At 42.8% G+C, this 27,024-nt stretch overlaps 1 protein-coding gene across 10 annotated transcripts in view; it reads left to right on the top strand.

Moving 5' to 3' along the window:
* The window catches only part of MPP7 (membrane palmitoylated protein 7), a 300,103-nt gene that overhangs the window by 122,236 nt on the left and 150,843 nt on the right, over positions 1–27,024 (top strand). For 8 of the 10 annotated variants that reach the window (XR_005593934.1, XM_039523991.1, XM_039523983.1 and 5 more), the window contains one exon: positions 1,721–1,839. Coding sequence is in view for 9 of the 10 variants with exons in the window: in XM_039523991.1 (XP_039379925.1) it covers positions 1,721–1,839 (119 nt within the window). In the remaining variant the exon portion in view is untranslated. Of the gene's footprint in view, positions 1–1,716; positions 1,840–13,808; positions 13,869–27,024 lie in introns of those variants that run through there. The other 2 variants (XM_039523989.1, XM_039523987.1) reach the window with 2 other exon arrangements.

The following is a 27,024-nucleotide window of genomic DNA, read 5'->3' on the forward strand; positions in this document are numbered from 1 at the left end:
CAGTGCCTAATTAAATTTTCACCTTTCCAATTTTAATTTTTCCTTTTATCAAGCACTCGTTTCCCTAGTCAGAATGATGAATGTAACTCTGTGCAGCTGATAACTACTGTGACTCCCTATCAAACTTTTTGTGAATATGCTTAAATAACAGCCAAGTTTATGTTTAAACCACACAGTGCTGCACATATCCATTTACACCAGGTGCCTAACTTCTATTAATCCAGAGACTAAGAGCCAAGCATCCTATTTTGAACTTGTGATCTTTGGGTGTTAGTACAGCCACTGATACTAGGCTGTAGTTGGCTACGGCTCTGGTTTTTTTTATATCCAAGCAAAATTGTAGTGGTTTGAGTTATATCCTCTTTTTATAGTATTTCTGAAGCATAAACAAGAACAGATTTAAATAAAAGCAAGATTTTGAGAGAAATGAATGTCAACCACCAAAAACATTTGGACCACAGAAAAGAATGTAACTGGAAGGAACACTTTTTCCACAATACGGTACTCAAAGCCAACAAAAAGAGAGAGAAATGTTAAATAATCAGATCCCAAAGGTGCTATATTTAATTTTAGAAGGGACAAATAATGCCTTAAAAGGTTGTGAAACAATGCAGATTAATAAAATATTTAAATCTTATGTTTTTGGGAGATAATAGGCATAATAGTGATAGGCAACCTATAATTTACCATAATGTGCTTTGCTAGTTAAATATCTTGTAAAGCTGTCCTTGTGAGGAACAGCAGCACTTACTCAGCCTAAAAATAATACCAGGATCATGTATAGTGCATCCCAGGAGGTTATTGGTGTTTTTGTAGACAGCAGACAGGAGAAAAAGGCATTTTGTCCTTTTTACCCCAAGTAATCCCACTGGAAAATTAAGCATGTGCTATGAATTGATATCAACTCATGCCAGGTTACCTCCCTAAAGAGCGCTGCTGCAAGCACTGTTGCTACATTTCTTGGACAGCAGTTTGATGGTCTGTGTGCATGATGGATAGTTTATGCTGTATGCTACTGTGGAACACTGCGCTACTGTCTGCCCCTGGGAGACTGTTAGAGAGGTGTGCCACTGGGAGCAGCAGTTACTTTAACACTTTTAGAGAATCTTGGATAAATGTTGCATATCTAAAAACTTAAAAATGTAGCTTACGCACGGATGTGTTGGTGTACTAAAGATCTGGCTACTCCATACTTAACAATGCAGTTTCTTCTGGTTTGCTGTAAATCTCTGCTGGAAGCAGGATAAAAAATGTATTAAGCAATATATTAGCAAGAAATATTTAGAGAAACCATGAACTCTTTTTAATGGACCACCCTTTCCAGTTTCTGTTCTTTTAAGGAAGTTTTTCCTATTCATGACTCATTTCACTCTTTGGCTAACATCAAGGGTAATGGAATAACGATTAAACACAGGAATGTATTTTTTTTCAGGATTTGTCCTTCTTCAAAAATCTTTATGAATTTTCTGTAGTCTTATGTAAATATATATGGATATAAAAGCTTGACACTCTGACAAGGTAAAAGTACACTGTTAATATCTGCTTCCTAGTAATTTTAAAAAATGTTCCCTTTGATTCTTTAAGTTTAGGTTTTGCTGGATACTCCAGACTCCCTATCCAGTTAAAATGACATGCTGCAGGCAGCCAATTACACAGAACTGTTAAGTGAAATTAATGAGATCACCCTTAGATTACACTTTGTTTTATTTTCATTTTATAGGTCTGTATGAGCTGCTGGCTGCATTGCCAGCCCAGCTGCAGCCACATGTAGACAGCCAGGAAGACCTGACCTTCCTCTGGGATATGTTTGGTGAAAAAAGCCTTCATTCACTGGTAAAGGTAAACCACATTTAAGTCAGATTCTCTTTGAGAAGAGCATATGGAAAAATGTTTTGAGTGCCATCTAGAAACCAGTGATCGAACTGCTGCTCAGCGAAAACAAAACAGCCTTGTTTCAACTAACTCTGCTTCTGTCAGGGGTGGAAGTTGTTAAATAAGATTCTACCAAAAATACATAGATGATTTCATTTAATAGTGGTGTTCTGGCAGTATACACTAATGCAGCAAACATATGTTGTTTGCCCTTGTTTAGAAAGAGAGAATACTAAATAGTAGCAGGAAATCTGAGATGTCTTTATGGTCAACATTCAAGACCTGGAGTTTAGCTTAAATAAATAAATGTTCACAGCAAAAATTAGAAGGAATATGTTTTCTGAGGTCAAGTGTGGCAACAGTTCAGTAGCCACATTAATTTAAAATAATTTCCTTTAACAAAGTAAACTGAAATTCTAGTAAGCTGTTCTGTTTGTTGGCTTGTCTCCACTGGAAATTGTGTTTTGCATATAAATATATTGAACTAAAGCATGACTATAAAGTAAGTTTGGAAGAATACTGCAGTAAAGTGTCCTGCTATGAAAATGATCAACAACCAGAAATCAAAGCATGCCATGGAAGTATGCAAAACAATCTAAATAATGCTCAGACAACTTAAAGCAGTAAAATAAGACCAATCAGCTGGTTAGAAATGTACCATGCCTACAGTATGGTATGTCTTGAACCTCTAATATAGGGATAACTCAAATTGAAAGAAAATTCTGAAGTCTCAGCTGAATCAGTAGGAGGTGTAGCAATCTACTCCACAAGTGCTCATAATTCAGCAAAATTTGTAACAGTTGTCAATCTGTAGTACCACTGAGTCTATTGTCACTCAGATAGTATTTTAAGCAATATTGAGGAAATCTCTATGGGTAGCATTGTTCTTAAATCCTTCATAGTAACAATGAATTAATACTTATTTTATAGCAGTCCTCAAAGGTGTGACCTAATATGTTCTGTATTTGGCTTATTGATGAGGAAACAGTTACCACAGACACACAAATTTGCCTATCCTGAGTTCATGGAAGTGGTGCTTAGCTACTGTAACCTGAAAGGGTAGAGGGAGGTAATGAAACTTGATAAAAGTAGGATGACCTCCACAAGTAGTACAAGTTTAAGTCAGACAAATCATTACTATGAAAAATCACTACTGGATGGTAATTGAACATAAGCAGTAAAAGTAACTTCTGTCATCCCATTATACAAATGGTTCAAAAATCATGAGTCAGGCCCCAACAACTGAGTCTGGCTTAAAAATCATTATTGTGTTAAAAACAAATTTTAAGGCTTTTTTTGTTTTTTGAGGCCATGAGGTATGCTTGAAGTCACACTTTCAAGCATCACTCTACAAACATGTGAGATGGAAACTTTTTTTTTTTTGAAAGCCAAGATTCCTACATAATCACAGGTCTCTAGGTGCTAGGCTTTTTTGCGGAAAAAAATCAAATATAACAGCTGCTAATGCTAGATATGAAAAGGAGACTGCAGTGTTTTCAAATTAATTTGTTGATTTTACAGTGTAATTTCTGAGTGTTACAGTACAAGCCAAGGAAAAAGGGATCTTGATTGCAAGTTATAAGTGTATAAGTACTGAGGATAACTTGTTTTGGGGAGACAGGCTGATGGTAGTAATTTGGAAATCAAGGCTTAAAAGAATTACTTTTTACTCAAAAACGAACAGAACCTTTTTGTCAATATTTGATCAGAATTCTTTTCAGATTATCAAAGGACTCTTTACATATCTTAGTCTTCTCTGGTAAGAGATCAACAACAGCAACAAACTAGAAGGAACAGTATTCAATTATCATTCTCAGTTGCCCTATGGGCTTCACCCCTGTGCCCCACTGACCTTTTCAGGCACTGTGGATTTAATTTCACTCCAGGCACCTTACTGGCTGACTTTAATTGATCAGGCTGCCAATAGGATCACTAAAAAGGTATGAGTTGTTCATTGGTGGTTGTTCCCAGTCTGGTTCTGCAATAATGTGTTAATAACTAAACTAATCTAGAGATGAAATTCGGTATTAATGAGTTCTCTCTTAAGGTACATGTATGCAGCAATTAAACAATCACGGCTGGCCTGGGTCAGCTGACTCAGGCTTAGGGGCACGGGCTGTGGGGCTGTAAAATTGCTGTGTAGACATTCACATTCAGGCTGGAGCCTAAGCTCTAGGACCCTGTGAGGGGGGAAGGGCCCAGAGCTTGGGCTCCAGCCCAAGCCTGAATGTCTATGCAGCAATTTTTAGCCTTGTGAACCCGAGTCTGCTGACCTGGGCCAGCTGTGGCTGTGCCACGAATCTTTTATTCCAGTGGAGATGTACCCTTAGACTCTGATCCTTCCAAAAATTAGGCGTATGTGTAACTTCATACATGTGAGTAGTCACATTGAAGTATAGAGGTTCTACTGTATGCTCAGCCTCTCCAAGGTAAACTCAAGGTAGATTTCATTCTTGATCCCTCAAATCACACACTTCCTCTTATATATTAATTCCATTTGGAAAGTTGTGTTTTTCATAGATTTATTTTTTTTTAAGGCCAAAAGAAGGACCATTATGATCATCTAGTCCAGAGGTGGGCAAACGATGGCCCGTGGGCCGTATCCAGTCCATCAGACATTTTAATCCAGCCCTCGAGTTCCCACTGGGGAGCAGGGTGTGGGGCTTGTCCCGCTTCATTGCTCCAGCCGTGTAGTGGGAACTGGGGCTTGCCCCACTCCACGTGTGCCATGGCTCTGCGCAGCTCCCAGAAGCAGCGGCATGTCCCCCATTCGGCTCCTATGTGTAGGGGAAGCCAGGGGGCTCCACATGCTGCCCCTGCCTCAGATACCACCCCTGCAGCGCCCATTAATCAGGAACCACGGCCAATGGGAGCTGCAGGTGCGGCACCTGCTGACGGGGCAGCGCACAGAGCCGCCTGTTTGCATAGGAGCCAGAGGGGGGATATGCCACTGCTTCTGGGGGCTGCTTGAGGTAAGTGCTGCTTGGAGCCTGCACCCCGACCTCCTCCTGTGCCCCAACTCCCTGCCTCAGCCCTGATCCCACACCTGCCCAAACCCCTTGGTCCCACCCCAAAGCCTCCTCCTGTACCCTGAACTCCTCATTTCTGGCCCCACCCCAGAGCCTGCACCCCCAGCCAGAGTCCTCACTCCTGCACCCCAGCCCCCAATTTTGTGAGCATTCATGGCCCGCCATACAATTTCCATACTGAGATGTGGCCCTCGGGCCAAAAAATTTGCCCACTCCCATCTATTCAATGCAATCAGGTAGGCAGTGGGAGGAAGGCTGATATTTTAAAGCAGAGGGATGCACTGTAGCTTAGGGCCAAATAGTGTTTCGGTACTGATGTGGCTTTTCTTTTAAATCTACACGAAGAGAAGAAGGAAGTTGGAGGAAAAAACATATTGAATTAATAGTAACTTGATCCTAGTCATTCTGTACATGAGGTGGACAGAGCTCCTCATTTAGGGACAAAGCTCATTTTTTAAGGGACAAGTTTGCTCTTGCTAGTATTGGTTATTAGTGGTAATGTACAAGCAGCAATTTGTAGAAGCTGTTCTTCAGGCTGCAAACTGGTCAGAAGGCTTGTTTTCTAAAGGCCAGACAGCTTAAAAAGCTGCAATAAATAGAAAAAATTTAATTTAAAAAATGATCTGTTACTTTGTCTACAGGTGTTTCATGTGTGCATATATAATTACAGCATTTTATGTAAGAATGTTATACTAGTGTGTATGATTTGCTACACTGGTTTTCTTTTTTAGATCTCTCTTAATTCAGTACTGTTGGATAGAAATATCCTTTCTGTGAACTTGGACCAGCTCTAAAAAGTTAGAGATGGAAAAGTTGTATTAGATCATCCAGTCCATCCCCTGCAAATGCTGGATTGTTCTCTATAGTACATTCCTGTTGTAGTAAGTAAAACCAGCAAAAACTTATGCAATCATTCATTCTTTCCTCTTTCTCTGAGACCAGGAATCAGTCAGTTTGATTTTAGTTTGCAAAGGATAGAGCAGAGAAAGCCCACAACTATTGTTGATAGTTTTGGAAGACAAAATTGACTGTCTGAAAAGCGAGTGTTTGAAGTTCATCTTTGATTGCTTCACTCAGTGATTCCTTCCTCATTTCATTACATGACTCCCTTAAGTTCTACTAGAGGCCTTCATCTTATGATTTCTGCATGGTGGAAGAAGCATAAGTCCCAGTGTTTGTGTATTGACTTGTAGCAAAGCATAGTGAAGAGATGATCTCCAAGATTATTAAAGTGCTTAGATGGCCACAGCCCAAAATAGTACAGAGAACTTGGGGCGGGGAGGGGCGGGCAGAGAGGAGAAAAGGGATGAGAACAATTCCAGTGTTACCTTTCTTGAAATAATTAAAGAGTAGCAATTACAGAATATTTTCATTTGGATTTAATGCAAATTCTTCTGTTCTTTTCAATTTGCCAACTTGGCTTGGAGTGAGCCCTTCACCACCTCCATAGTCTTAAGCATCTCTGTTTATGATTGGAGCAAAGTATGATTGAAAAAGCTAAGTACTGGGCTTCTAGCAATTCATGCATTACCTTTAAATGCCCTTAAAATTTGTATCTCCTTCTTTGAGAAAGAAATGGTTAACATCAGGGACTCACATTTTTCTAAATACTGCAATAGAATGAGCGAAGAAAACGTGTAGCAGTAAATTCATCTTTGAATATTAGCGTAACCAAAATACATAATGCCGTTTCTTGGGTGTATGCGTTCAGTGAAGTGTTTATTCTGAAAGTTGAAACATTGGAATAGCACTGGTATTGGAGCACCAAATACTGGGTTATTGAGGGAGTTGTCATTGTGAGATTTCCAGAGATTTTCAAGCTGTACATTTGCAGATTCCATGAGATAGAAACTGAGAAAGCTCAAGGCTGCGGTTACTTTTTTATCTTTACAGAGAAAAATAAAGGAAATGTTTAGGAAAAATAAGATTAGAATAAGATTAGAACAGTCTAGAAAAGGCGATTGTAGTAAGGCTGTTACAAAATAAAATAATTAGTGAACACTTCATGGATCATGGTAGGCCTTTTTGCAGTGAGGTATAGTCAGAGTTTCTTGAGATACCAGTTGGATGTAAAGAATCTTAGTAAATTATGCCTCCCATGTGAGGGAAGTAGGCCATGTTTCTATACGCTCACAGCAAATCCTTTGGGGCAGGTTGTTAATTGTCTGAAATGCTATTTGCTTTGGCATGGGGGGAGAAGGGAAGGGAAGGAAGCCAGACCATGTGAGTGTAAGCATATACCACCTGGCCATATGTAGAGGGAGGTGTGAATGAGGTAGATGGCAGCAGCTGGTAACAATCTATGGCCAATGAAAGGTAATTGTTCAGCATACTCTGTAGGGGAAGCAGGCAAGCTTGCTTCTTACGTGATAGTTTACATTTTTCAAGCATAGAAAGCATGCAAAACTTACCGAAGACATAAATTCTGAAGTTCCAGAGGAATGCTGTTACTTCTGTAATGTAGACTGTCCAAACAATGTACACATGTGGTTGGTTTTACAGAGTAAGGGAGAGAGTTTTACTGCAGTTAAACTTCTTAATACTGATATATGAAAAGTCATAGACAAAAAATAGATGGGTAATTGAAGTGTATCTCTTAAATCTAAATCCGTGTAAGTCTAGGAAATGTTTACCTTTGTCAAAGTGTCTTTTTTTTTCTTTACTGTTCAGTGAATTATTTTGGTGAGTCAGAGATCTCTAAAGAGATTCCACACAACCTGGCCTATAAATCTTGTTGGTGTTTTCAGCTCTTCAGAGAACTGAAATTCTATAGAGAGATGTAAGCTTGGTGGTGCTCTAACCTAGACCATATAAAGGAATATTAAAATATGTTCTAGGGACAATTACTTTACCAGTGGAGCAAATTAAGACTTTTGTCATTCCTTGGTACAACTCCTGATTTCTTTCGATTGTGGGCACCATCTTTTCTTTTGGAAGGTAGAGGTTAAGTTAATTCTAGAAATTCTCTTTTTATATAGTTTTTTAAAACACAGAGAGATGCAGTGGAATTTGACTCCTCTCCTGGTGTAAAATATTGATATGAAATGGTCTGATTCCAACATCTAAATGTAAAGTCGAATTTTATAGCACTCTTCCTGCTTACATTAAAGTAAAAAACTACTTATTAAATGGACATCTAGAAAGGAGGACTCTTAATGGCTGACAAAAGTGCGTGCAGACTTTGTGGCGTATCAGGAATAAACGTTCAAATAAAAATACATTAGCTTATTTTGCCTTCCTTAAAAGTATTACACCCAGCAAAGGTGGTATGCAAAATATGTTTTTTGTATTTTTACATAAGTTTCTTTAAATTTAAAGTACTGCAAACTTTTATAGCCAATGTTTGTGATTTTTTGGAGAATGGCACAATTCACTTGGAGATTTCGTATGGCTGCAAGCTGAGGAGGACCTGGAGGCTATTGGCTACCTTTATGCTTAAATTTCCATGGAAACAGTGATCAGATCAGTCAAAATAAAGTAAGTGAAGGTTTATAGAAGATAGTACAGAATCTTTATCCTGTCCAGTCTGACAGCATTTCCATGGAAACTTGAGGAGGAAAGCAACAGGCATCCAGCAGATGTGAGTGAGAATTTACTTATAGATTTCACATTCTGGCTACTAGCTGGATGATAAAAAAAAAAAAAAAAATGGAGATATCCTATCTCCTAGAACTGGAAGGGACCCTGAAGGGTCATCAAATCCAGCCCCCTGCCTTCATTAGCAGGACCAAGTACTGATTTTGCCCCAGATCCCTAAGTGGCCCCCTCAAGAATAGAACTCACAACCCTGGGTTTAGCAGGCCAATGCTCAAACCACTGAGCTATCCCTCCCCAATGTTGATTGCCTGTAACCACTTTCGTGCTGGCTTTAGAAGTCTAGTATTTTAGTTAGAGGGTTTTTTGTTTTGTTGAGGTTTTTTGGGGGGTGGGAGAGGGATTTGCTTAGTCCTCAAAATTAAAAAAACAATAAAATGGGTTACGACTTCAAACCTGAATTAAAAATAATAAAATCAGCTCTTCAGGTATTACAGTTGTAATAGGTAATCACCCTTCTTTGATTGAAGGCAGAGTTGTTGCATCTAGTGTTTGTGTGTGTGTGTGGCATCTTTGTTTCTTTAAAAATATTTAATATATAGAATATCATCTTGAAGTTATCAAAAGGTTTGAATAGTTCAGTAAGGTCAGATGATTCCTGTTACGTATCAGTCTTAATTCTGCATTGCATGTTCACACCGTGTTGTATAAAGATCTATACTAGCTTTGTGGGATTAGGCTCCTGTCACTTGTGCCTTTGAAGATCTTTCCCTTGATTTTTACAATTTATTAATCTCTGTCACCTTCAATTTATTCAGAAGAATTGAAACAACTATCAAACGTGGTTCTGGTGGAGAAAATAACTTATTTGTGACAAACTGAAGAAAGATACACTAAAGTTGGTGCCACATGAATGCGTAATGCAGTTGTGATGTAATACATGATGTCACTACTAAAATCATTTTTACATTATAATTATAACTAATGCACACTTACCTTATGGTCATGCATGAAGCAGTAGATTGTATGTTTGTATGCCTTTGTCCTGATTTCTATCAATTGTATTCATGTTAAATTCTTGTTTGTTGTATTTTTAAAAACTTGTATTTGTATTTTTCTTGAGAAATTAGAATTTTTGAAATTGTACTGTTTTTGGGGATGGAACTTTTTGAGTATAGGACATGGTATCCATCTTTAATAGAAGACTCAGTATGTTAGGTTTTTTCCAGAGGTTCTAGGAGGAAAATAGTTCTTGACGTTTAAAATCTCATGAACCAGGGACCTCTTTGTGCCAATTGGCAGATGGAGCAGGGGATGCATAGGGTTTTACAGGGATCCCCTGAGTCGAATATTTGCATAATAGTTCACCAAAGGGCAGCGTGTGAGATCTCCACCAAGAGCCAGTAGCCAACTGGTCATCATAATCATTGTGAAATGTCTGCACGGAGAATATTTAAGGAGCTATGTATCGATAGTAACAATTACGGTCTTAAGATCTTGGAGTTAAGGTAGGTCACCAGGAGGTGATACACCTCAGAAAGGTTCCTTTCAGGCAAGAGGCAACAGACTCACATCTCCTTGTTTGGCCATTTGTGCGTTGTGTATTGTATGCCTCACAATGTGTGCCTATTTGCATATTAAGACGGGGCTAAATAAAAGATTATAAAATCTACAAGAAAGAAAATCTACAGGATGAAACAAACATTTTGGGGGAGGGAGGTGCCATGCTTATGAATAAAGACAATGGATTGTTGTAGTATATTAGGGTGCAAAGAAATACAGGCTCCTTCACCTAGGAGCCAAATGCACAGCATGCTTTTCTCATGGAAGAAGGGTCATAGCCAACCTGGCTGTAAAGCCCTGCAAGGATTTTTGGATAAGCAATGCTTTATTAGATACAGCGATTGCCTTGTTAATTAAGTAACGGCTGTGGAATTATTATTGTGATTTTATTTTATATTTAACCATTTATTTCCAATATGTCTAGTTGCTACTACTGGAATCTCTATGCTTTGTTAAATAAATTTATACTTGATTTCATTATAAACATATTTAATGGCTTGTCTACATTTGAAACGCTACAGTGGCACATCTTCAGCGCTGCAACTATGCTTCTGTAGCGCTTCAGTGTAGACACTACCTATGCCGATGGGAGGGGTTCTCCTGTCGGCAGATAATCCACCTCCCCCAGAGGTGGCAGCTAAAGAATTCTTCCGTCAACCTGGGACTGTCTACACTGGGGTTTTATCTCAGCTTAACTACACTGCTCAGTCAACCTAACCTTTTGGTGTAGACCAGGCCTAAATGCTGTGTGTTAAGTGGAGCAGTGATCTTTGATGGAACTGGCAAACTGTTCCTTTAGAAGCAGTGAATCCGTGAATATTGCAAGTGTCCAATAGATCAAAGACTGGACGCTCCAGGGAGACACTGAGGGCTCTGGAGTTGGGGTGGGCCAATTGCTAGCCTGTGGGGTAACAGTGAAGCCTCAAGCCCTAGAGGGGAGTGTTTATGTTGCTTGTGGCCCAGGAAGTTGGGGAGCTGACCCACAGCATGCAGAGACGATGCTTCCTCATGCTAAAGACAGGTGATAGCAAAGTGCCTCATGACCCCCGGGGAAGCGTCACTCTCATATACCTCTCCATCATACATCCTAAGCAGTAAAGAATTTAATGTTCAGGTACTAATCTTTTTTTAGCTAGCCTTCTATTAGGGAATCTGTTTTTCCCCCATCCACCAAAATATTCCAGGCTTAGTTTTAAAAACATCAGTAAAATTGGATAGTTGGCGGCGGTGGGAGTTAAATAGCTAAAAGCTCTTAACAGGTACGGATTCAATATACACCTCTACACTGATATAATGCTGTCCTTGGGAGACCAAAAAAATCTCACCATGTTATAGGTGAGACCACGTTATATTGAACTTGCTTTGCCCCCCTGCCCCCGTTCTTTGTTCCCTGACTGCCCCCTCCAGAGACCCCTGTCCCTAATCATCTCCAGGACCCCACCCCCACCCAACCCCCCCACTCCCTGTCCCCTGACTGCTCCGACGCACACCCTCCGCCCCCTGACAGGCACTCACTGGCAGCGGAGGGAAGCAGAGCAACGTGGCCCCAGCCTGCTCTACTCCACCACCGGTGAGTGCGGGGAGGTTGGGGAAAGGATGCCCCCGGTACTCACCGGCGGCGGGAAGCGAAGCACTGCAGCTGAGAACTGGCAGAGTAGAGCGGGCTGGGGCTGGGCTGCTCCACTTCCCACCGCCGGTGAGTGCGGGAAGGTTGGGGAAAGGACGCCCCCCCGCACTCACTGGTGGCGGGAAGCGGAGCGACGCGGCCCCAGGCCACTTAGCTTTCCTTGCCCCGGCCCCAGCCATGTCGCTGGGGTGGGGGGGGGGATGTGTGTTTGGGGAAAGGTCCCGCACTCACCTGCGGCGAAGTGGAGTGCCGCGGCTGGGAGCCCGCGGAGTGGAGCGAGCTGGGGCTGGGCTGCTCCACTTCCCACTGCCGATGAGTGCGGGGAGGTTGGAGAAAGGATGCTCACCTGCGGCGGGAAGTAGCACATTGCGGCTTCACTCCCACCTCCCAGCTGCGGCGCTCCGCTTCCCGCCACCGGTGAGTGCAGGGAGGTTGGGGAAAGGACGCCCCTATACTCACCTGTGGCGGGAAGCGGAGCGCCACGGCTGGGAGCTGGTGGTGTAGAATGGGCTGTGGCCAGGCTGCTCCGCTTCCGCCGCTGCCGTTGAGTGCAGGGGGGAACCCTTCCCCCAACCTACCTCCTCCAAGTGACATGGCTGGGGCCGGGGCGAGGTAAGGAGAGTGGGCTGCTCCTGGCCCCCCCCAGTCCCCCGGGCCACTCTGGGACTGCGCGGCCCCCAAAACTGCCCCCTGAGCTCCTGCCTCCTAAACCCTGGGGGCGTGGGGGGCAAGCCTCTGACCACCCCCGAGACCCTCTGCCCCTTATCCAATCCCTCGGCCCCGGCCCGACCGCCTTAACACGCTGCTCAGAGCAGCGTGTCAGAGCTTTACCGCGTTGTATGCGAACCCGTGTTATATTGGGTCGCGTTATATTGGGGTAGATGTGTACAAACAAACTCGTGAAAAGCAAAATGAAGAGTTGAAGTATGTTCAGCCAGATAAATGCATCAAATCAGAGGTGTGAAAAGTTGGCCTATTGGCTATTTACTTGAAACTTGTGAATTAATCCTCAGTATGGTGGACTGTGAGAAGACTCTTTGGTTTAGGTTAAAATCCAGACAGAGGCATTTTTTTTGGAGCAGTTGTAATCTATTTACAGTTTCTTTTGGGAGACCTCGAAAGAATATCAGTAATCCAGCCAAAATGTGACAGATAGAAAAGTAAATCTGCTATCTTCTGGGACAATAGTTCTGCAGTTTCATTGTTTCAAAGGGGGCAAAATGCCAGCCTAGTGACAAAGTGTATGCAGTAATTAGAAGGTAATGCACAAGTCAATGATCACATCCAGTTTTTCTTCCCCTACTAAAGGTATTGTGGTGGTGTTTACTTAAACTGAAGTAGAACACTTTTCCTGCGTTACCAAGGGCCAATCAAAGGCAGCTCATATTTCTCAGTGTTAATAAACTGATAAATCTGAGACGTCCAAGGTTAACATAATTAATATCTCTTTGAACTGGGATTTTTTCCTTTCGACTAGGAGGCATTCTTGTTGTTGTCAAGGAAAGTTAATTTCTATAGGAGAACATCTCATGGGTAATTTTAAAAACTGTTTAATTATTGTATCAGGCTACTTTGCGTGTAAAATTAGAAAGTGTTGGCTAACCCAGCAAGGCTTCACAATGAGAGAACCTTGTTGGAGCTGACAATGATGGTGGATGATACTTTTAGGGGCAGTGAACTCCAATTTGCACTTGGGGAAAAAAGAAAATGGAAACCAGTGAAGTAGTATTTAATTGGATAATGAGTTGCCATGCACATATTTTTCATTAGTTTGTTTCGCTATTAGTTAGGGTAACAGACTTTTTCTCTCAAGTCTTGCTTGCATTCATTTTTCACTTAGCATTCACTTCACTGAGACTAAGTGCTCGCCAACATAACTAAGGGTTCACAATCTGATCATGTGTGTATGAGACTGATTCTTATGTTCCCTTTCTCTGAAAATATCTTTTCACTAGTCTTCTCTCCCTCCTGTGATTCCTTATGCACGTATGTACCTCTTGCACAGGTCCTACCTTTTCTCTTTTCAGACCAAGAAAGAGAGAAAAGTGTATGGTATGCTATGTATACAGTAACTCTTTAAATGTATAGCTAGCACTGTTAATAATAGCAGTTCCTTAAGCATAAATTTATTTTAGAATAATCATCTCTATGCATCTTTGTAGAAACAACTGTTCTCTTTGCAGGTGTGGTGATGTCAGTGGAAGTTCACTTCAAACACAAGTCATATGCAGTCACAAACTATGGTATGTGAGCACTTAGCATATTTGTACTGTACATATGGTACCCATTCACAGTGGAACATCTAACAAGGTGCTGAAGGAATGAGATTTGAAAAAAGTTATAAGGCTTACTTGTCTACGTACTTTGAGGATGAGTAATTTTACGTTCATTATTATGACGTGACTATCTTGAGAATGCAATAGTAAGACTTAGTTTAGGGATTCATTTGGAGGTAGCGGTCATCATAGTGGTGGCACCTTCAGTTTCTATGCTGTAAAAAAAAGTTTAATATTTTCCCTCTTAATTGAAGTGCTCCACAATATACATGATGCAAGAGTCTGACTATCTAACCCTACTTTTCCTTTAGCTAGAGTGATTGCTTTTTAAAAAAAGCCATCCTGAGCCTTCTGTTTTCTAAAGTGAAATCTTTCTGAAGTTAAACTTGCTTAAAAAGACCGATGCTTAAGAATGGGCCATTCAAAGATGCACAAACATGGATTACTCTGAGTAGAAGAGATTCTGACTCCTTTTTACTGGTCTGATATGGATTAGTTTACTTGCGAGTCAGCGACATTCCCAGGTAGGAAAATATTGAGACATTCCCTACAATTAATGTCCAGTAGAATTTTGTTAGTGAGTTCTGAGCAGGCTAAAAATGGAGAGAGAATAATAAAGAATACAAGTGTCCACATTGCTGCAGCTTAAAGTGTGCACTCCCTGAACTGTGCCAGCAGCATGTGTATTGCATCTAAGTGCACAGTTCCTGATTTAGTGGAATAAGAGTGAAAACCATCCTTGTACAGAAGCCTACACACCACTTAAATCTGCCTAAACAGAAGTCCCTCTGGGCAGGGATGAATTTCATACAATACTATCATTTGCCAGTTTAAATTTTTTCTGTTTGTCTTAACTCAACCCCCTTTCCCCCCCCCCCCCAATCCAAAGGGACTATTCCCCAGGGACAGGGTCGCATGCTATTTTTAAATTTTTCACACTTCAGTTCTGTGTGCTTATTATTCTGATGATCATTTTTTTAAAGCTGTAATTATTAACAAAAAGAAGTGATGGGGCTGGTCAGGATTTTTTTTTTAACTTTTTAAGTTGGCAAATGTTGGTTTCTTGATACTGAAGGTTTTTGCGGGAAAGGGTGAGATTTGACTAATTTTTCATTTAGAAAAATAATTTCATAAAAATTCAAAATTGTCAATTAGAAAAATAATTTAATAAAAATTCAAAATTGTCAAAAAAAGGGATATTTTGAGATTTTGACTTTGCCCAGTTTGAGGTGGGATTGGTTTTTGACATCTCAGATTTTTGTGGTTTTGGAAGGCAGTTTCCCACCCAGCTCTAAAAAAAAAAAAAAAAAAATGCAGTTTCAGTTCTCTCATAATTCAAAATGGCTGAAGGGATTTTGCTCAGGCTTTCCTAAAATAAAATTTTAAATAATTTTTGGGGTGGACTCTAGGCATTGCAAATTTTAACCCCAAAAGGGAATATTTCAAGAAGTTAAACATGTGAAAATGGACGATGAGATGCTTCCTTATAGACGTTTTCAATTGTAGCTCTCCAAACACTTCATAAAAGTGTAGGAGAGAGAGGATGATCCAGTGGCTAGGGCTCTAGCCTGAGTCTTTAGAGACCTAGGATTAATTCTGTACTCCATCACAGACTTCCTTTTTGTCCTTGGGCCTCAGTTCCCCATCTGTAAAATGGGGATAGTAGTCCTTCCCTACCTTACAGGGGTGTTATGAGGATAACTATGCTAAAGATTATTAGGTGCTTCAATACTGCAGTAATGGAGGCCATATAAGTACCTTAGATAGATACAAATATTTATGTAACTCCAATTTGCACATGGGGAAATTGAGGAGCAGAGGTTAAATGACTTGCCCAAGATCATAAAACAAGTCAGTGACAGAGCTGAGAAGAGAAACCTGGTGTGCTGACTCCCAGATGTAATACAGGCAAACATTTTATTATTTAAGCACCAGAAATTTAGTTGGTCCATATGATATAAAACAATCTGTTCTGTGGTACAGGATAACAGACCTTAGTCAATTGTTAATTTCATTTACTTCTCAGTTTATTGGGTGCATCCATCTTTCTGGGTTGGTACAGTGAAGATCGGTTTTAACTTGAAAACTCATTTCCATTCTGAGAATCCTGACTCAAAGTAGACATTTCCTGATGTTAAGTTCAGGTTGTGGATGGTTCTACTGATGGGCTTTCTCTTTTCTCTCCACTAGATTCTAAAGCTAAATAATTGTTGTTCCCGTGTGCAAGAAGTTTGAGCTTTGGAGCCAACAATTCTTCTTTCTTTCCCTGTGGTTCTTTTTTGTCAGATAGCTGAAGTGCAAGTGTCCAAACCAGATTTCTAGGTATAGTGTGACCTTTTATGAAGAACACTGTGTTGACTATAAAAAAACAAAACAAGTGTTCTTGTTTTTTGTCTGTTGAAAAATGGATTTATATGGTCTGCCAAATCCGTCTTTCTGATTTGCTTCTTGTTGATATTTGCCAGAAGTCCCAAACTGCAATGCTTACATGCCAACAGTGATTTCATTTGGTTAGTGAATATAGCTTTAACGCCTTTTCTTAGCCTTCAGCGTAGATTAAAAAGAAACCTTTAACAGATATGTAGGTTGATTGCTTCACTAGTGCTGTATATTTAACATAGATATCTCTTCTTTCCATAAAATAACTTGAGTTGTAATGTCCTTTATAGATTAGGTTTCATAGAAAATGAACAATTATATTTTTGTTGAGCTCAAATACATTGTTTAATCAGGAGCAAACCATAAATCATGGTACTACTTGAGTTCCAAAATCTTTCAAACAGTCTAGAAAAAAGTATTCAGTGGTTGTAATCATGTCAATATGACATCTGAAACACTGATAGTCATATTGAAGTTATCAGCATGTCATTACAACTAACTACTGCTCTACCACAGCACATGCCAAGCAACAAAATGTTTATTGCTGCGTGCACATGCTTGTATATTTTAAACATTCACTTTTCACCAGTTTCTCAGTTCTTTTTTTAGTTTTGCTGTTTGTCTCTCCCAATTGAAAATAATGAGCTCCTCCCTTCTTTCTTTATCACAGACAGTCATTGAATAGGATCTTTCCCCTGATGGTTTCCTCTTCCCTTGCAGTAGCCCTGCTTCTTTTGTTTCTAGTCTTCATTCTGCCTTTGATGTGGACACAGTAGCGAAATGTGGACAGACACATGCACGCCACAACTTTTATTAAACTTTAACACAGGGCAGGGCCTTTGAATCTTTTGAAAGCAGTACTGACACCAACGCAAGTTTAAGTCCCTGGGATGCACTGCAAGCAACCAGAATGTAGACTTGATGTAATATTTTGCCAACATCTCCCCAGGGCCGGACTGCCCAGCCTATGCGCCACTAATGCCAATTATTTTTGCCAAAACACTCTATATCTCTTAAGGGGAGGTGTCCGAGGGATGAGAGACCTGGGTGCCACCCTTGTCCCTGAGCACCAAGGCTCACAATCCCCTCCTTCATTGTCTGCAGGCTCCTGCCAAACTTTACTGTCATATCCTGAGGAGGCTCACTGGACTCTTGGTTGGTTATGGGAGTGAGACACAGGTCGAGGGCCACTCATCCACTCCTCATGATCCTCATCCACCTTGATGAGGCTCAGACCTTTGCTATTCTGAAACTCAGACCTTAAATCTCTGTATTAGGGTTTCAGGATCCCATCCGGTAGGAGCACAGTCTTCCGACTCATCACCACCCGCAAAGTGAACTGTCCCTTCCACGGTCAGGCCATTCCACCTATCGCCATTCCTGTGAACAGTGAGCCCATCCTTTCCTATGGGGCAGTGGTCCCAAGCACACAGTTCCCCAGCAAAGTTGCCTGAATGAACCCTTGCCCACCTCCAAGGCCACTGTTATCAGTGGTTCCATTAGGACAGGCCGGGGTCTCTCAAGTGCCTTTATGCAGCTGAACATGAACCAAGCTGAACTTCTGTTTCAACCTGTTAGCTGGTACCTCAGGAGAGAAACGGCACCAGAGTTACATGAGGTCCCCTATGTCAGGACTTCCTCATCCTTCAGTTTATTCTGAGCTACCCATTACTAGGTTAACACTAGGAGGGGTCCTTTTATTTTCCATTTGAGGCTACCAAGGCAAGTTCCTGTCATGTCAGATAACAAGGTAGAAGGGTGAGTGGTGGTGCTCCCCTGCTCCGTATATGCCAGGTTGGATCTTTTTCAAGCAAATGCATGTCTTCTCTTCCACCTTCCTTCTCCCGAGGAAGGAATAATCAAACAATGTTCTACAATGGGCCATGATTGTAAGTGTAGTAGTTGGAGGGATTACTCAGCCACCTTGTCTTTTCTAGACCTTTATTTCCCCTTGCATATGCAGCTTCTCTCTTGCTCTTCAGAGCAGGGAAGCATCCTCCAAACAGAGGAGGTTATTCTTCCGATCACTCATCAACACACCTGTAATCAGAGAAGCTTATGTAAATATTTCATTTCTCCCCGGTTGCGGGGCAGACTGTTTCAGCACTGCAGCTCCCGTCATATTCAGTTGTTGGGTATTGTCATATTCTGGAACTGAGAACTTAGTTCCATCCTTCCAAGGGTCAGATTTGTACCTTTCCTAGCTCCTTCAAAACAGATTTTTTAGCAGGGTGAAGAGGGTTCTGTTTAGTCACAATCAAACAGAGAGTTAACTCCAAACTGGCTTTCCCCTTTTGCCCTGTTCATGTACTTAAGTGAAGAGAATGAAGCAGGAATAGAGGCTCCAGGCCAATTGGATTCCCTAAAAGGAAGTCAAATGTGTAATTGCATGGGAGACAGGAGGTGAAGATGCCTTGGAATAAGAACTTCTCCACAGCAGTTAGAGCTACAGAAAGGAAGGATGGTAATCCAGACTGGGGGAGGTATTTGTGTTTTTTTACTTCTGTCTGTATAGGGCCAGTTTTGTCTGCAGTAAAAACTGTGCTGACAGCATCGTAAGTAATTTAAAAAAACAAGAGAGAGATCCAAGAAAACTGTTCTTGCTGGTGAGCCTGCTTACCAGCTCCTTTCGTAAGCACTGCTCCCATTAAAGTAAATGGGATTTTTATTGCTGTGAGGGGTATTGAATGGAACCCCAGTTCTGTTGGCAGAAAACTTTGCCACCTCACTCTTCATCCAGCCTTCCAGACTGACATAAATCTATTTAACCCCAAGACTCCTAGTGATGATCCCTTACGCACTTTATTTTTAAATTCTTATTCTCTATGCTGGATGTATTTTTCTACCTATTTTGCCTATTGCTCAGTCAGCCTTTTATCCATCATCATCATCATCATCATGTTCCTATTATGCCTCTGGGCAGTGACAAAGCTCCTCCACTTCTGTCTGTTTCTGGCAAGTCTTTCAATGGTTCCTCAGCTGTGCCCCAGGTTTTTCAGCTTGGCTTCCACAGCTCTTTGCCATGTTGTTTTCTGGTGGCCTCGTTTACACTGGCCTTCAGGTGTCCATCTTATTGCTACTCTGGTGATGAAATCAGTTTCATCCGAAGCACCTGACCGATCCATGTCCAGTGTCTCCTAGCAATGATGGTGCTCAGATCCTCTTGGCTGCACTGTGTCAATAGATCTTGGTTTGAGATTGTTCTGGGCCAAAAGATACGGAGGATTTTTCTGAGGCAGGTTGTATGGAATGAAGACAGTTTGGACGTGTCATACTTTCTCATTCCCCAGCATTCCACACTATAAAGTAGTGTTAAAAGTATGCAGCTCCGATAAATCTTGAGTTTGGTTTTGGTGTTGTATTTTGATGATTTCCAGACTGTATTTAAGCTCCTGAAGATGTTCCTGGCTTTATTGCTTTTGTTTTAGATGTCCTGGCTTGTTCCACCTGTTATCCATGACAGTCCATTAATCCACTCCCCTAGTGCTTACAAGGTTTCTTAAAGATCCTTTGGTAAATACTTTATCAAGTGCCTTTTCAAAGTCTACATGAATTAGTTCTATTGGTTTTCCTTTTACCACTCGACTCCTTCGTAACATTTCTAGCAACCTGGGCATAGTTTACCCTTAGGAATGCCTTGCTGGTTTGTCCTTATCTTTTCGGTTTATCCACTGTCTTTAACAACTTTATAAACTAGTCTGCTTTTGTATAGAGATAAGGTTCCCCAATCTAATTCCTGGGATGGTGGTTTTCCAAAGACAGATGTATTTAGTGTTGTGTAAAGATATTTTTAGTGAAACTGAGGTAATCTAAATGTGCTCTTTGAGTTTGTGGAGCTTCCATGAAAGTGCATCATTTTGTGCATCAATTAAAATGTCATTGAAACTGGGTAAATCATTTTTCTCCAGCACAAAGATGGTGATGGGAGAATTAATGTGTTTTCTTTTATTATCCTTGTGGTACTGGAAATAGGGAAGCACAGCTAACCAGACAGCTAAAAGTCCAGTTGGCTGCAGTGCCAGCGGGGCAGGCAGGCTTAGTGCGGCTCCCGGGAAGTGGCCAGCATGTCCCTCTGGTTCCTAGGCGGAGGGGAGAACAGGGAGGCTCCGCACACTGCCCCAACCCGCAGGGGCTGCCCCAAGTGCAGGCTCTGCAGCTCCCATTGGTTGGGAACCGTGGCCAGTGGGAGCTGTGGGGGTGGCACCTGCAGAATGGGCGCAGTGTGCGGAGAGCCCTCAGGTCACCCCTCCACCTAGGAGCCAGAGGGACATGCTGCCACATCCTGGGAGCCGCGCAGACTTCCTCCACCACGGGGAAATGCTGGGGCATCCTAAGCTCAGCGCCACTCAGAACCCGCACCCCAAGCCCTCTCCCTGCCACAGTTCGGAACCCCCACCACCATCCAAACTCCCTCCCAGAGCCTGCATCCCTTCCCGCACCCCAACCCTCTCTGCCCCAGCTCGGAGCTCCCTCCTGCACCCCAAACCCCCCACCCCTGGCTCCAACCCAGAGCCCTCATCCCAGCCAGAGCCACCCCCTGTGCCAGCCTGAAGCCCCCTCCCAAGCCCTGAGTCCCTCATTTCTGGTCCCACCCTGGAGCTGTATTCCCAGCCCAGAGCCCACAGCCCAGCCCTCTGCCCCAGCCCAGAGCCCTCTCCCACATCCTGAAGCTTTCAGTCCCACCTCCCAGCCTGGAGTCTCCCCAAACCGCTCATTCCCAGCCCCCCCCCCCAAGTCCACACCCCCATCCAGAGTCCTCACCCCCTCTTGCATCCCAATCCCCTGCCCCATCTTGGTGAAAATGAGTGACTGAGCGAGGGTGGGGGAGAGCGAGTGACGGAGGGAGGGGGGATGGAGTGAGCTGGGGCTGGGCCTTGGGGCAGGGGCAGGGGCAGGGCAAGGGTGTTTGGTTTTCTGCAATTAGAAAGTTGGCAACCCTAGGGTGGTCCCAGACATCTAATAATGAAGTTGCAGCCTGATTAAAACCATATCAATTGTCTCCAGTTGTTCTTTTGGTATAGCTCAGGGTTGGGCAAACTTTTTGGCCTGAGAGCCACATCGGGTTTCCAAATTTGTATGGAGGGCTGTTTAGGGGAGGCTGTGCTTCCCCAAACAGCCAGGCATGGCCCCGCCGCCTGTCCAACCCACCCCTTCTTCTCGCCCCCTGACGGCCCCCCGTGACCCCTGCCCAATCCGCCCCTCCCTGTCCCCTGACTGCTTCCTGCTGCCCCATCCAACCCCTCCTCTTGTTCCTGACGGCCCCCCTGGGACCCCTGCCCCATCCAACCCCCTTGTTACCTGCTCTCTGACCGTCCCGACCCCTATTCACAGCCCACCCCCTGACCACCACCCCGAACTCCCCTGCCCTCTATCCAACCCCCCCTGCTCCCTGCCCCCTTACTGAGCTTCCTGGAGCACCGGAGCCATGGTGCACAGAGCACCAGGACAGGCAGCCATGCTGCCCGGCTGGAGCCAGACACGCCACCGTGCAACGTAGAGCACAAGGTCAGACTGCGGTTCTGCAGGAGCCCCACGGCCCAGAGCATTGTGCTGGCGGCACTGTGAGCTGAGGCTGCGGGGGAGGAGGAACAGCGGAGGAGGGGCTAGGAGCTAGCCTCCCAGGCCAAGAGCTCAGGTGCTGGGCAGGAGGGTCTCACGGGCCGGATGTGCCCCGTGAGCCGTAGTTTGCCCACCTCTGGGTAAAGCTGGACAAAGGGAAGGGTCAGAAAGCCAAATGACAGATATTATGGAAAGGAGCGGAAGACTATCCTTATACATTTATTTACCAGTCAAAAGTATCTTTTTATAACATGTTCCTTAAAGACTGAAGGTGAAATCCTGTCCCACCTGAAGCCAATTGGAATTTTGCTTTGGACTTCAGTGGGTCCAGGATTTCCATATCCCACGTGTTTGCCTCTATATCTTTGTAGAATTAAATTCTCTATATACACCCCCAAATCCTCCTATTAGAAACAAAGAACAAACTGAAATCTTAATTCAAAGTATGTGACTTTTATTTAATACATTCTCAAGTGCTTTCCTTTCTAACTTAGGTGCCATTCAGCAAGACAGTTAAATACATGCTTAACTTCAAATTTGTGATTAATACTATTGTAATCACAGTTAAGCAAATGCTTATGAGTGTCGCTGATTTAGGGCTCTTAAATCTGGAATGTAATCAGGAGAAGGGGACAGGACATAGTAAATTTTTTAAAAATTAGCCTGCCTATTGTCAGAGGCTGGGTGAAATTCTGCCTGCCCTCTTAGTTTTGAAATTAAGCAAAACTTATACTCGTTACTTGCTAGACTAACTTTCTTGCTGGCTACTGATGAGTAGGAGACTACCTCTTCTACCTGTTATTCTTAACTCATTCCCCATTTAGATACTAAATGTCATATCTGCTAGAACAGGGGTCGGCAACCTCTGGCATGCGGCTCGCGAGGGTAAGCACCCTGGCGGGCCGGGCCAGTTTGTTTACCTGCTGCATTGGCAGGTTTGGCAGAACGCAGCTCCCACTGGTTGCGGTTCGCCGTCCCAGGCCAATGTGGGAGGCGGGAAGCCGTGGCCAGCACATCCCTTGGCCCGCAGCGCTTCCCACTGCCCCCGTTGGCCTGGGACGGTGAACCGCAGCCAGTGGGAGCCGCGATCCGCCGAACCTGCCGACGCGGCAGGTAAACAAACTGGCCCAGCCCGCCAGGGTGCTTACCCTGGTGAGCCGCATGCCAGAGGTTGCTGACCCCTGTGCTAGAAAATCAATGTGCTTACAAAAACTCTGTATTTAATATAGGTCACATCTTTCCAGTGTAATTAACTGGAGAATGTCCAATATATTTTTTGCAGCTATTATTTCATTAGAATTTTGAGTTACTGCAGCAATGTTTGTGTCATTTCACTATGTTCTGAGCAAAAATTATTAGTGCTTTTAAAAACAGGTAAAAGCTATATAAAATAGGTACTCTGATATTATGTTGGTAGAGGCCTTCTCAGCACCTAGGTAGATGATAGATATGATGATTTTTGCCACTGCTTACTCGTAACTTCAGGACAATATTTTTTCTTGGCATATAATATATTCTTTTTAGATGTCTTTTTTCTGCTTTTTTTGTGCTAGGAAACATGAGTTAAATTTCAAAATGTTAGGTTTGCTTGTAAATGCTTGAAATTAAAAAAAAATCCTTCTTGAATGGTTGTGTGTATGCCTCTTTAAATTATGTGAAAAGTATATTTTTTTCCATATGAAATGCAGTCTGTAACTTTTCACATATATAGTGTGTGTGTGTGTGTGTATACACACATATACAGCTTTCAACTCCAGCAGGTTTTCTCTTTTGAATGTGTCATTTACAGTAAAAATTTTGTCGTCTTTTGAATATTCTGCTCTTATGTCAGCATTTAAATCGCTTCAGTTTAAATTATTTCGAAAATATGGTTTTGTGAATTTTGACAATAATGTGATAAATGAGCTATAATAAGTGGTGATGGAATTAAAGAACAGCGATGAACAGTGACTAGCTTATTCCTCATCACAAATAAATTGCACTGATCCCACTAGATGGTGCTAATTGATTAAAACATTTTCCTTTAGCTTGCCAATGACAATATGTCCTTCTCTGTAATTGAAGTTTGCTAGTCTTGGAATTTTGGATGGATTAATTCTGCACCGTTGAACTGTAAAGAAAAGTTCTCTGCAAAATAAGGAACTTGTGAAGCTGAACTGAAACTAGGGCTAACTGCATTGAACAGAGGACTGTAAGAAGGCTCTTTACTGTACCAAGCAGAATTAAATCAAACTCTCCACTCTTTAAACTTTAGCAGGTTTTACTTGAATAGAGAAACTGAAGTTGCACAAGACTATGCCAAGGTTGCATAGTATGCAGGGCTGGTGCAACCCATTAGGCCACTAGCATTTGGGGGGGGGCGGCATTTCAGGTCCTTCGGCGGCGACCGCAGCGGCCAGATCTTCGGCCGCCCCGGTAGTTGTCGGCATTTAGCAGGAGGGACCTGGGGCAGGGGGGGCGCAGGGAGGGCCGCCGGCAGCAAGTAAGGGGGAGCACGGCACACAGTGGAACTGCTCCCTGCCCCAGCTCACCCCTGCTCCGCCGCTTCCCCTGAGCACGCCGCCCCACTCTGCTTCTCTCCCTCCCAGGCTTGCGGCGCCAATCAGCTGCTGGGCGCCGCAAGCCTGGGAGGTGGGAGAAGTGGAGCTGTGACGGTGTGCTCGGGGAGGAGGTGGAGCAGAGGTGATCTGGGGCGGGGAGCTGCCACACGGCTCCTCGGGCTGGGGGGAGCTGCCGCGGGGTGGGTGTGTGCCTCGGGGGGGGGGTAGGGGAAGCTGCTGCGGGGTGGTGGGGAAGTGCCTTAGGGTGGAGGGCTGCCACAGGGCTCGGGGGGGGGGGAGGAGGAGAGGGGGCGCAGGTGAAAGTTTCGCCTAGGGCACGAAACATCCTTGCACCCGCCCTGATAGTATGTATATGTGGAGGCATGGTTTTATATCAGTTTTCCTTGCTGAATGTTTTCATCAGCATTTCTACAAAATCTTAAAAGTTGGGAACAGACATTAGTGAAACTTCTAATGACTGAAGGAAGAACAGTTTAATATTCAGGCATGTTAGAAACATCTTTAACCATTGATATGGATCACAGAAGTGCTCCCATTTGGATGAATATTTTCATTAGCAGAAATGTGGAACCAGTAAATATTGCAAAATAGACTGGAAATTAAGTCGTTAGCACTGATGTAAGGAATAAAGACACTGATTGAAAGCAGTTGTGATGAATATCTGAGAATACTTATCAGAAAGTGTGAAAGTTATAAGGCAAAATGTATGTCGTTTACCAAACAAAGTAGTCTGTGTAAGAGATATTACATGCACTTTAAAAAGGCTATTTCATTAGTCTTCTAAGACAAAGGAATGGAATTGACAGTAAACAATAACTTAAGAAATTTATTATACCTACAAATCCATTAGTTTTGCTTCTAATCTATAAATGATACTTTAGAAGCTATGTAGAAAGAACTTGTCTTTTTAACAGTTAATTTGATACCTGTTCTTACTATTTTCACATTCTGGGTGCAATCCAGACCAGTGAGGGGCTGTGTCACCACCTGCCCTGCAATCTTGGGTGCCTCACAATGCTTTGCTGATGTAGCTCCCCACCTGGGCCTCTCGCAAACAGCATACAAGTCATACCCTGAGTGTCTGTGTGCATACCCCAGCAGCCTGTCAGCTATACATCAGCCACACTCTGGCTTCCAGGAGCCTTGGTTGCTACTTGCAGGGTGTCTCCAACACACTCCCTGTCCGGGATTTTCCAGAAAAACGTGTGTTCTGCACTGCCCCACCCTCCTTTGGACAGTTCGGATATTAGAGGGCTGTTGCCCCTGTAAGGGGACAATGTACAATAGTTATCAAACAGTTCAGTTTAAACATCAAAACTAATTTAGTCTTGTCAAAGAATAAAACAAGTTTATTTAACTACAAAGAGAGAGATTTGTAAGTGAGTACAGCTATAAGGCATTAAAGTCAGACATGGTTACAAGAAAAATACAGATAAATGCTTCCTAGTTACTAAACTTAACATAGACTTGGTTCAACGTAAAATCTTTACCCTATGGTCCTAGCAACAGGGCTGACCAAATTCTCAGATCAGAACCCCCTCTCAAAGGGCTGGTTCCTTTGTCTTCTCAGGTGTGTGTGTGTGAGAGAGAGAGAGAGAGAGAGAGAGAGAATATCTGGGGTGTATTTCCCCTCACTTTTATAGTCCAGTCACCCTTTGAAAAGCATTTTCCTGAGGGTTACTCACTAGATAAAGTTCCTTCCAGCTGTGAGAATGGAGGCATGGAGTCCTGCTGTGAAAGAGAGTCCATACTTGTTAAAATGTAAATCGATCTGTTCCTTTCCCCCTTCACTGCCAAAGGTGATTGCCAATCAGGTTTGATGACACCTGGCAAGAGGCATGAACTTGTCCTTTGTCTTTGAGAAACTGGTTTACCTAGTCCCCAGACTTGTCAGATAAAGACACTTAAGTCATAATTTCAGCTAATGTTCATAACTTTACATATAATGTTGCTACATACATTTCACCATAATATTATTGACCAGTGAGTTACTAGTTTTCAAATGATACCGCACAAGGAATATTTTGTACAAAGATTATTACAATGGTGTGTAGGGTGTGAATACCAGGGTGCATTTGGTCACAACCATGTAGTGCTTATTTTCCATAGGTTTCTTTGCATTCCTTTTGGAGCTCTGAGAGATACCCATCCCTTTTAATTATCCCCCACTCTATATCCTCTTTTTCCAGCAACAATCATTTTGGCAGAGGACTATGTAATATTCCTTTTGGAATACGTTATCACTCCTTTAGTTGATCAGATTATTTCCATTGTTCATTGTGTGTGGCTTTCTCTCCCTCCCAACCCCCCCAAGTACTCAAAGTATGTTACTACTTGCTCTGGGAATATGAAATCAACATGGATCAACATCAGCACAGAAAGCATAGTATCAGAGGGGTAGCCGTGTTAGTCTGGATCTGTAAAAGCAGCAAAGAGTCTTGTGGCACCTTATAGACCAACAGACATTTTGGAGCATGCGCTTTCGTGGGTGAATACCCACTTCGTCAGATGCATGTAGTGGAAATTTCCAGGGGCAGGTATATATAAGCAAGCAAGAAGCAGGCTAGAGATAAGGAGGTTAGTTCAGTCAGGGAGATGAGGCCCTCTTCTAGCAGCTGAGGTGT

This window comes from Mauremys reevesii, linkage group 2 (assembly GCF_016161935.1).
Source record: "Mauremys reevesii isolate NIE-2019 linkage group 2, ASM1616193v1, whole genome shotgun sequence".
Taxonomy (NCBI): domain Eukaryota; kingdom Metazoa; phylum Chordata; order Testudines; family Geoemydidae; genus Mauremys; species Mauremys reevesii.